The sequence below is a fragment of the Camelus dromedarius genome, unplaced genomic scaffold, assembly GCF_036321535.1.
Source record: "Camelus dromedarius isolate mCamDro1 unplaced genomic scaffold, mCamDro1.pat HAP1_SCAFFOLD_171, whole genome shotgun sequence".
Classification (NCBI taxonomy): Eukaryota; Metazoa; Chordata; class Mammalia; order Artiodactyla; family Camelidae; genus Camelus; species Camelus dromedarius.
The window spans coordinates 11,021-22,293 of record NW_026989751.1 but is presented as its reverse complement, the minus strand read 5'-3'; the positions used below and the strand labels follow the sequence as shown (position 1 = coordinate 22,293).

Here is an 11,273-nt window from a genome sequence, read left to right as displayed (position 1 = left end):
AAGAGCTGGGTCAAATGCTGCCAAAGGGCCACGCATGATGAAGACTAAAAACTGACCACTATATTTAGCAACGTGGGGTCACTGATGGCCTTGACAGAGCAGTTTCCATAGAGCGAGGGATCAGGGGGAAAGCCAGAGTGGGTGCCAAAGGGAATGGCTCAAGAGAATATGCAGACAGTGAGTTTAAACGACTCATTAAAGATTTGCTGCAAAGACATGGGGTGGCAATTGGTGGGGGCCAATTAGAGTCAAGGAGTGCTGTTTGTTTCTTTTAAGAGGATGGACTTTTATATACTGATAGGAGCCAACTAGCAGGAGAACAAAATAGATGAGGTAGTGACAGAGAGGATGGATGTGGGAGTGACAGCCCGGAGAAGATTGTATGGATGGGCCCCCTGGTGACTTTTGGATGATCTGGCTTTCGATGTCACCTGTAATAAGAGGTGGGGCAGCGAGAGTGAGGTCACAGACATCAGAAGGCGAGCGGATGTGCTGGGAGTTGCTGGTGAAAGTTCTCTTCTGTTGGCTTCAGTTTGCTTGGTCAAAGTAGAAAAGTAAACTTACCAGCTGAGGGACGAGAAGGAAGAGTTACTGGAGTCATGAGCAGAAGATACAAAAGAGCCTTCAGGGACAATGGGACAGTGAAAAGAGCAGAGGGAGACGGGGGGAGTGTGCTCCCAGAAAGTTACGTTTTATCTTTGAGGTCCCCAAGTGTTGGATGTGTGATTGCCCTTCCTGCTGTCTACGAAATAAAAATTGAGTATGGTTCAGGGAAAATGCTATTTCATTCTAAGAGGCTGCCTGTTTCTCAGGAACGGTCATCTTAAACTGCAAACACTACAAAAATGTTGAAAAGAAGAACTTGTGTACCCAATGACCCACTATTTTCTATAAATTTGGTTGCTATTTAGTTCCCCTATCAATACCACAGAACCGATACTGCCTAGGATGGAGATACATCGATGCTTAAATGGAAATGAAATCTGTATCTTTTTCCTAAACTCCATGGCTTCCTTAACATCCCATTCCCCTTGGAATTTAGGGGTGTCCGGTATAAGAAATAAGAAACAGTTTGAGAAAATCCCGGCTCAGAATTACACAGCACAACCTCAGCTCAGAAGTATAGAGCCATAAAAATGTTTAGAAGCAAAACTCCATAACTACTCTTAAAGAATTTTGCAAACCTGGGCCTGCCCAGATGTTTCCAAACTGGAAAGGTACTCCAATCAGTTGACCGGTACGGGAACCAGAGGCTGGTCAGCCTTTTCTGTAAAAGCCAGAGAGTAAATATTTTCAGTTTTGCAGATCATTTTGTTGTAACCATGCAGGTCTGCAATAAGAAAGCGAAGAGCACTGGGAGACACGAAACAAATGGGCATGCCCACACCCTCCCTTCCACTCAGGGCAGCTTCTCTGTGGTGGGGAGCTTTGCCACAATGACTTGTTTCTTTGTTTCCATTGGTTTCTTTGTTTCCACCTTACTGCTCAAACTCAGAACTTCAAGTGAGCCTGGTCCTTCAGCATCCATGCAGAAAGAAGGCTGAGCGGGGGTGGGGATCCCACCTGACAGAGAAGAGAGATGGCTTGTCACCATGACATGAGACAATCACACCTTCCGGGGTGAAAGGGAACAAAGATAAGGGAGGGGCACAGCAGTGGGACCCCTGGGTCACCTGCCAGGCTTGCTCTCCCTCCACGGCCACCCTGGGGGCCTGGGTGGTGTTGGAACTCAGCTACAGTGATTAGGCTGAGGGGACTCAGGATAAAGGACCCTCCGTCTCCACACCGGGTTCCAAACGCAGCCTCTCTAAGTCTACCCTCTGAATTTCTGGAACTCAGCTGGAAGAATACATGATCAGGCCAGACCCAGAGCCCAAGCCAAACACGACAAGGGTCACGTGGGGTTGTAACCCGGTGCTCAGCGGTCGGGGTCTCCTTGCAAATCTGCAGAAATCCCTGTTCTGCCTCATTCCTGGGAGAAACCCCACATCTCTTCCTGCTCTGTCTGTTCTTCTCTTGAGGCTATTGTCCTGGAGGGATGCAGAGTCCTTGAACCTGGCCCTCCAAACGTACATAAGCAGCCTGTTCAATAAAACAAATTATGCACTTTTTCACATTTGCCAGTTTTTTGATTCCAGAAAGGCTGCGGGACTCTTTCTCACTGTCTCCTGTGCCCCCACCACTTGGTGGCCCTCTCCTCATGGAAACACGATTTCCCACAACTGCACCCTGCCTCCCAGCTTGTCAGAGGGGAGTGACCCACAAAGACACAGGTGTTTGTGAGGATCCTGTCCCCCAGCAGAAAGCCTACTCCTGGAGCCACGGACAGGGATCTGGCCTCCTGAGCCGCTCAGCTCTATTTGAAAGCCTAAACTGGGGACCCCGAACATTGCTGACTGACTTTCTGAGTCACCTGGGCTGGAAGGGCCTGATTTTTCTTTCCAAGAATGGATGTAGCACAGCCTCCATTTTCAGGGCTGACATTCATGACGTATCTAGTTCCCCCAAATGCACCCCAGGAAGGAAAGGCCCTTCCATCCCACTGGTTAGAAACCCAGCCCAGGGGAGTTCCGAAGCACTGCATTGCTGTCAGGTCCAGCATCCCTGCAGAGTGGCCCCTGCCCCTGAATGAGCCCCTTCCCTGGGCCTTCCCTGCCTCGACATGACCACACCCCAGGTGGTGCTGGGGAAGGCAGGGAGTGCAGTGAGGGGAGGGGGGAAGCAGAGCCCCTTGCTCTGGAGTGAGGAGACCACGGAGAAAGGCACACACCACCCCGACCCTATACCCCAAACTCTTAGCCCCGCCAACACAGGGGCCGCTCTGCGCCCTCTCACCGTGGCTCTCCTGTGAGACTGCACCCAACCCGACATCTGGTACCCAAGCCCTACCTCCCCTCTTATGACAGATCCCGTCTTCTTGGAAACTGCCTAGCAGCGCGTATTCAAGGCCGGCAGCGGGCCTGGCGGATCTGCACTTCAGGTGCCCTACCTGGCCAGCCGTGCGTGCCTGGGCTCAGTCCTCTATCTTGCCCACCGGTAGCCTGGGTCCACGTCCGGTGCAAGCGGAGGCCACGGAGCCCAGGCTGATCCCCACACACGGACAGGTGAGGGTGCCCCCGCCCCGCTGCCCCGCTGCCCCGCCCACTGGTGGCAGCAACGCCCCAGCCTCCGGCCGGCGCCACCTGCAGGTCAGGACTTCCGGGCGGCCCTGCCCTCCCCGGCCCCGCCCAGCTGTCCCATAAGCCTCCCCCCACCCCCGTCCTGGCTGCGCCCTGGCTCCCATTGGCTCTGCAAGTTCTGCCCTCGCACAACTAGACTCGGGAGGACGCAAGACGCAAGCGCTAGGGGAGGGTCCCGCGGAGTTGCCATGGTTACAGGCGCCACGCTCTGCGCGGGCCGGCGTGCGCTTCTGGGGCGGGTAGCGGGCTCCGGAAGTGTGCAGCTGCCCGGGACCATGGCGGTGCTTGCTGCTGGGGATGGCGGCTTGCTCGGCCGGGCGACTAGTTCTGGCCTGGTCAGTCGGCGGCCGACATCCTGTCTGGGGCGGCGTCCCACAGACGGTAAACGTACGTCCGCGCCGTCGGCGGGGCCGGCGGACATGAACCGGGGTGGGATCGGGGTTGGGGCGGTGGCCGGGGAGGGCTGTGGTGCCGGGGAGCGTGTTGGGGCGGGGCGGGGCAGGGCTTGGGCACAGCCTCAAGCTTTCCTCCCCCTCAGGCAATGGGGCTGGGGCCGCGAGTCTGGGTCGCCCTTGGTGGCCGCGGCCTCCCAGAACCCCCCCGGGAAGGGCAGGCGGAGGACCCATCTTAGATGAAGCGGGGCCTTACCCGGGTTTTGAAGAGCCCCAGAATCAGATGTTGGAATGGGGTGGCTTATCAGCCTTGTTTATCTGCAGGGAAATTTCAGTTCCATCCAGATGTTGGTTCCTTCAGTCAACCTCAGGAAAAAAGACACAAGGGTCAGTGCCGATAAGCAGTTATCTAGGGCTTGACTCAAAATAAACTATGCGGGGTGTAGGGATGGTAGATGGGACCCTCCCTCTTGAAGTTAGCAGTCTTCTGGGATTAGAGGCCCCAGTTGAGGATTACATCCTCATCTGCAGTAATGGAGCTTGTGAGAAACACACAGAGAAGGGAGGGGTGTTTTGGCGGTAACTCATTACAGAATCCAGGACCCTTGCCTGGCTCTTGTGTAGAAGAGTCTCGCCTTGGATAGGGCAACAGTTATCAAAGTGTATCCAAGGCCCCTGAGGTGCAAGACCATTTTCATAGAAACGCCGGGATGTCACCTGCCTTTTGCACACTCTTGCTCTCCCGAGTTCCTGCGGGGTTTTCCAGGGAAAACCTGGCCTGCGATATCACAAAACAGGGAATGCAGAGGCAGATAGGAGAATTCAGCTCTCACCAGTCCAAAAGAGATTTGCAGAAATTAAAATCACTGCTATTCTTCTCACTAATGATTTTTCTTTTGAAAAATAGAAATATATTTTGTTTAAGAGTATTAATGGTAACATACAGTAGATTGTTAATATTTTTAAGTGAATTCATACACTTTCTCTAACTTCTTATTTAACTTCTAACACAGGAAATAGTGATAGATTAAACTCACATAAATAGCAGCCTTTTGGAGTTCTCAGTAATTGTTAAGAGTGTATAGGGTTCTGTAGAACAAGAAGTTTGAGAGCCCCTGGAGAACGGGTGCTCAGATGCTAGTCGGGTGCTTAGTGGTGTTAGACGGATGCCAAGATGTCTTCCGCAACTGCTCCCGGACTTGAAGTAATTGGCCACATGGAGATGGGTGGGCAGTGCCTCCACTTTACAAACCAGAAGCTGCTGAATGTGTCTGGAGTCTAGGCCATGGGCTGTGCAGGGATTCCCGTTGTATCTGTTCTATCTAAGCCGGGATTCCTGTGCAGAGGCCTGGCCCTGAAGACCCGCTCTCCTTTGCTCCCAGCCAGGTACCTTCTGTGTGACTTCAACCCTCCAGAGGGCTTCAACCTCCTTAGGAACGTCTGCATCCACATTGCCTTCCTCCTGAAGACCCTGCTGAAGATGGAGGAGCCGGTACTGGTGCTATTCCCTTGGGGCCACCTCTACCACTGGCAGAGCCCCGATCCCTGGTCCGACTCCTTTGACCTCCCAAGTCTCAACAGAAACATCCCTGACATTGAGTACGAGCAGTTCGTTGCAGGTGAGGTGGTGGTCATTTAACTGGGGCCAGGTGGTCTTTGTTCTGGTTCCGATCTGAACATCGGGCCATCTTACTTTGGGCTTGTCGGTCTGCTTAGGGGCCCTGCTCATGTTTCCTACACTGCAGGTGAATTTGGTTTTTCCATAGTTTTTTCGGGAAGTCAATTTGAAGTGTATGAGCTCTATGTCCCCTCCCCTCTGAAAACCCTGGCCTCCTGGTGAGATGCAGCGGTGACAAGGAGGCCACTGCCACAGAGGCCCTTGTCCCAGAAAGAGTCGCTCGCTGTGCAGTCAGGGCTGTTCTTACCTGTAGGAAAACACGATGTGTGTGTAGCATGGGCCACGTGCTGGAGAAGATATGTAACTGCCCATCCAGTATAATTTGGTCCTGCTCAAGCTACCCATTTTAAATTTTGTAAGAGGGAAGAGTTCAAGATTTTCTTTGAATAAAGGTATTTAGAGCTTATCAATTTTTTTTAAATTGAAATGTGTTTGATTTACAATGTTTTGTTAGTTTCAGTTATACAGCTGTTTTGTTAGTTTCAGGTATGCAGCATAGTGATTCAGTTGTACATATACATAGTCTATTCTTTTTCAGGTTCTTTTCCATTATAGGTTGCAAGATACTGAATATTCTTCCCTGTGTTCTACAGTGAATCCTTGTCGTTTGTCTGTTTTACATATAGTAATTTGTATCTGTTAATCCCAAACTCCTAAGTTTGTTTTATAAGTCTGTGAGTCTGTTTTTTGTTTTATAGATAAGTCCATTTGTATCATTTTTTTAAAAATTCCACATATAAATGATATCATATGATACTTGTCTTTGTCTAACTTATTTCACTTAGTGAGATAATCTCCAGTTCCATCCATGTTGCTGTAAATGGCCTTATTTCCTTCTTTGTTATGACTGTTATATCTAAATACCGCATCTTTATCCAGTCATCTGTCAGTGAATGTTTAGGTTGCTTCTATGTCTTGGCCATTGTAAAGAGTGCTCCTGTGAAAATTGGGGTGCAGATATCTTTTGGAATGAAGGTTCCCTCTGGTTATATGCCCAGGAGTGGGATTGCTGGATTAGGTAATAAGCCTTTTTTTTTTTTTTTTTTTTTTGTCTTTTGAGGAATCTCCATACTGTTTTCCACAGTGGCTGCAACAAACTACATTCCCACCAACAATGTAGGAGGGTTTCCTTTCCTCCACAGCCTCTCCGGCATTTATGGTTTGTGGACTTTTGAATGATGGCCATTCTGACTGGTGTGAGATGATAACATTGTAGTTTTGAGTTGCATTTCTCTGATAATTGAACGATATTAAGCATTTTTTATATGCCTATTGGCCATCTGTGTGTCTTCATTGGAGAATTGCTTGTTTAGTTGTTCTGCCCATTTTTGGATTTGGTTGTTTATTTTTTTCTTATTAAGTTGTATGGACTATTTATATAGTCTAGAAATTAAGCCATGGTCAGTCTCATCTTTTGCAAATATTTTCTCCCATTCCATAGGTTGTCTTTTAGTTTTACTTATGGTTTCTATTGCTGTGCAAAAGTTTATAAGTTTAATTAGGTCTCATTTATTTATTTTGGCTTTTATTTCTGTTGCTTGGGTTACTTAGATTGCCCTACGAAAACATTGCTGAGATGTATGTCAAATAATGTTTTGCCTATGTTTTCTTGTGAGAAGTTTATAGTGTCGTGTGTAATATTTAAGTCTTTAAGCCATTTTGAGTTTGTTTCTTTTTGGTTTTTTTGCGACTCTAATGTATGCTTTTGATTTGTGGTTACCTTATTCTTCAAATATATCAGCCCATTACTATATCTATTTCCTTTAGACTGATAATCACGTAGGCTCCAACACATCCTAAGAATAACGAAGAAAAAAAAGAAAGAAAAAAATCTACATTTTCTTGCTCCCCTCTCCCATTCCCAACTCTTTTTATTTTGATGTCCTTTTTCATTTTTACATCTTTATGTTTATTCTCTTGCAACTCGTTATTGCATTTCCAACTATGGTTTTCCTGTTTCTATAGCATCCTGCTTCCTTTCTGTTTAGAATAGAACTTTTTAATGTCTCTGTTAGGTTCAATATTGCTGAGTTATCTCACCTCCCCCTCCCCCCTTCCCCCCAGGCCTCTGAATCCTCAGTCCAGGGAAGCTAAACCATTCTAGCCTTCATCGGTTCTGGGAAAGCAATCTTCAGAGTGGGAAAAGACATTGAAAAATAATATTCTGTGAGTTGCATTCTACCCTTGCCCAGAGATGAGAAACATCTGAAGGTGGAGGAAAACAGTTGGAGGTGGGGAACACAAAGTCTTTTCTCCTTTTGCTACTGAAGAAATGATTGCTTTTGTAATTAGTGATGATGCCCTTTAAATTGGTGAGATCGAGATTCCACAGCTTCAGCGCCTGTGAATAACCAGCTGGGAGAAAGCTCTCTAGGGCCCCTGCAGTGGGAAAGGCAGCCCCTCTGAGCACCTGTTGTTCTGTATTCTTCCTGCCTCCACACGGGTTCCCTAGGCACCGTGCAGGACGATGCAGTTACCCAAGGTGGAGGACGGGGAGACCCCTGCTGTGTGGCGAGCCACAGAAGCCCACACTTGAAGGACAAAATGTAGAGTAGTGGGGCGGTCATAGGAACAGGGGATGGTTGAGACCCAGGATGGTGTCCTGGAGTCCAGCAGCCAAGGCTGGTGGGGCAGATGGGGCCCTGGGGCATGGGCAGTCCTTGAGGGATCTGAAGCAAAGATAGGAACCAAGAGACTGGATTCGTGTGGGGGTACGGCACCCCTTGGAGGCTGCGGGGCAGCTCAGTGGGCCCAGGGGGAGCAGGCACTTCCCCAAAGCTGGGTTGACAGGTCACAACCAACTCACTGGGGACCGAGAGGCACTGAGTCATTTTTAACTTTTTGTCCCTCTTCCTGGAAAAGAAACTGCTGCCTGTTAAATAGCCTGTGTCGTTAGTGAGAATTAAAGACATGAAGCAAGATTGCCTCAAAAGTCATCCATTGTGTAGTTGTTAATAAGGGTCAAATGAAAACTTGAATAGATGAAATGAAGCATTCATCAGAGGATTTGAAACTCCTTTAAAATAAAAATTCTTGCTGCCTTTGTTCTTCATTTCAGGGTTCACTTGGTGATAATAATCATAACCAAAGCAACAGCAAACCCTTACAGAACTCTGTCCTGCTGTTCCAGGAACGCTGTGTTCATGACAACCCAATGAGTTGGCACCACTATGAGTTCCACTTTAAAGGTAAGGACATTCATTAGTCACACGGCTAATAAATGGCAGAGCTGGGACTTGAACCCGAGCTCTCTGGAACCAGAGACCCCTCTCAGCCCCTTCACTGCAGCTCATCACTTGGCATGCCCGACACAGGCCAGCATTTACGAGCAGCGTGACCTTGGCCAAGGCTGCTTCACTGCTTGGTCTCTGATTCCTCATCTGTAGAGTGGGGGTGTGGGCAGTGAACTCTGTGAGCTCAGTGGTCACTTCCTCCAGCTCTGCAATTCTACTGCTTTGAGTTAGTATAGTAAGTATCCGAGCCCCTACATGGCCCACACATGGGCTGGCGCTTTGCTAGGCCCTGGGTTACGGAGCAAAGTAAGATCCGCCTGCTCCTCCGAGGAGCCTGTGTCCCTCCACGGCAAACAGCTGCGAGGCCCAGGCTCCCTCGCTGGCGGTCGGGGGCTGGGCAGGAAAGTCTGATAAGAGAAGATGGAGGCAGAGCCCCTCCGGGAACAGTGGTGGCCACACAGCTCTCAGGAGCGAGAGCCTCTGTCCAGGCTGCTGAGAGGGGGATCCTCATGAGGCCAGTAGTCCCCCCAACCTAAGCCCTCAGGACAAAGATCCAGCCATCCCTGCAGTGTCACCATAGAGCCAGTCCATCCTCATCACTGTGCCTCTGTGCTCCTTTGTCCTGGGGCCTCTCTTCCCCCTACACCCAGAAGACTCTTCTCCCTCTCTTCTCTGAGTGCCCCCTCACTTCACCCGTGGTCCCTGCTTCCTGGGCCACCATCACTGGAGTTGACGCTTTGCACCTTCACAACCCCCGTTTGATCAGGAGCCTGGGTTGGCCTCCTTGTGCTCACTTTCCACCTTCAGATGATTGCTCCTCCCCTCGTGGGAGCACATGGAAAACCCAGATCCTTTCCTAGCAGTGCCTGCCACCCTGGCCTCCCTGCTCATCTGCCTCAGTCAGGAGCACCTGGACCACCAGCTCTGTATTGCCTCGCCTCCTACCATCAAGACGTCAAAGCTCATTCTCCTTCCACCACCCAGTATGGTCATTGTAGGGTCTTCTTCTCTGTCAGCCTGAGCCAGCCACCCCCCATTCACCCTACCCCCGGGCTCATACCCGGGCGTGTCTCCACCCAAGGTCCAGCCTCTCTCCTTTAAGTGCCCACCTCTAGCCGTCCAGCTTCTTCTCCACCAGCCTCCCTGGCCCTCCTTCACCCTCACTGGGGCATCATGCGCTGACTCCTCTGCTTTCCTGCCTGTCCACGTTCCTCTTACTTCCACTTCCCCACCTTCCAGCTCTGCATCCACAGTCAGCACTCTCTTTATGACAGACAAAACCCCCTTGAGCCTTGACCTTTTCAGTTCCTCACCAGGCCGACTTCCATCTCGGTTCACCCAGCTCTACTTGTTCTGAGCCTGCAGGCAGCAGGCTCTCCCAGCACAGATTTCCAAGACTACAAATCAATGCCCACCATGTTGCCGCTGCCAGGCAATCCTCCAGGATTTCTCTAGTGAGCACATTTCCCCACTTATCACTCAGTGGTGTCAACATTCTCTGCTCTCTGCACACCTCTAACCTTCCCTCTGTCTCTTCCCTGACTCCCAGCAGATGGCCTTGCCTCCTGCTTCAGAGAGAATGACATGTCACTGGAAAGGAACTGGCTCACCTGCAGCAAACCTGCTCACCTCACCTTTTATCTGTCCCTCTCCCACCTGGACTCTAGCTGTAGTTGTTCTTAATTCAGTGAGTTTAGTTGACATATATATACACAGTTAAAAGCATAGCACACTATCGGCTACCTTCTAGGGGTTACTTTTTCAATTTAACATGGAGTGTGTGATTCATCCACTTCATTGCATGTACCTGCAGTTCATTTGTTTTAACTGATCTTAAATGTTGTGTGTGTGAAAGTAACACAAGGCAAGGGTAAGCCAGGATTCAGGATGCTGGTTACTTCCTGTGAGAAAAGGCCAAGAGCAGGATAGGGAAAGAGGACACAGTATGTCACTGTCAATATTCCTGTTATGATGCTGGGTGATAGGTTCATAACTGTGTCTTATAATATTAATTTTAATACATAAATACCTCTGACAGGCACCTAAGATGAGAATGTGTCATGAACCAAGACATACAATGGGTAATATTACATCATTATTGTTATGTAATCTTGTTATATTATATATTAATCATAATCTTACATTATTTGTTATGGGTTATATATTATATAGATGCATGAATTATATATTATGTGTATAAACACCTACATATGTATTATATACTATCTGCTAATAAATAAACAGAAGATAATATGCTAGTATATCTTCTATTATGTATTATTTAATAAATAATAACATACTCTATCCTGTTATATGACATGGAACATAATCTTTAATAAAATAAGAAATCTGTCAATATATATTGGTAATTAATAAAATTAAAAAAAACAGCCCGCAGCTTTTAACGCCGACACCGCTCCAGCTGTCACTGTGATTTCTCTTCCCTTTCATGGCCGAGGCCCTCACAGTGCTGTCCGTTCCCCCTTTCATCTCCTTATCCTGAACCTTCCTCCTCCTCCCATCCCATGCTGCCTTCTGCCCCGTGGCCCCTCTAGTCACCAGCGGCCTCTGGGGCACTGACCTGCGGGCACGGTCTCAGGCCCCAGCTCACCTGCCTGTCCGCCGCCTCTGCCACCGCTGGTGGGGGCGGGGCGGGGGTCAGAGTGCACCCCTTGTCCTGGAAGAGAACACAGCACAGACTGTGACCAGCAGCAGGTGTGGCCCAGAACTGCAGGACTTGGGGGAGAGCCAGACTGTCTGCATCCAGACCTGGGGCACTTGGAGTGTGAAG

At 49.2% G+C, this 11,273-nt stretch overlaps 1 protein-coding gene across 11 annotated transcripts; it reads left to right on the top strand.

The window, feature by feature from the left end:
* The first annotated feature begins 3,378 nt into the window (after positions 1–3,378).
* LOC135320520 (GDP-fucose protein O-fucosyltransferase 2-like) lies at positions 3,379–10,842 on the top strand. 11 transcript variants are annotated; one of them, XM_064483660.1, is made up of 5 exons: positions 3,384–3,566; positions 4,954–5,190; positions 7,314–7,415; positions 8,308–8,437; positions 9,346–10,842. In XM_064483660.1, exons 1-3 carry the CDS (start codon positions 3,455–3,457, stop codon positions 7,319–7,321), a joined length of 357 nt encoding a protein of 118 aa, XP_064339730.1. In that variant the 5' UTR covers positions 3,384–3,454; the 3' UTR covers positions 7,322–7,415; positions 8,308–8,437; positions 9,346–10,842. The 11 variants fall into 11 exon arrangements, with proteins under 11 accessions (XP_064339728.1, XP_064339722.1, XP_064339723.1 ...); XM_064483659.1 differs by having other exon boundaries at positions 7,314–7,480; XM_064483658.1 differs by lacking the exon at positions 7,314–7,415 and having other exon boundaries at positions 3,379–3,560; positions 8,380–8,437.
* Positions 10,843–11,273: the final 431 nt, after the last annotated feature.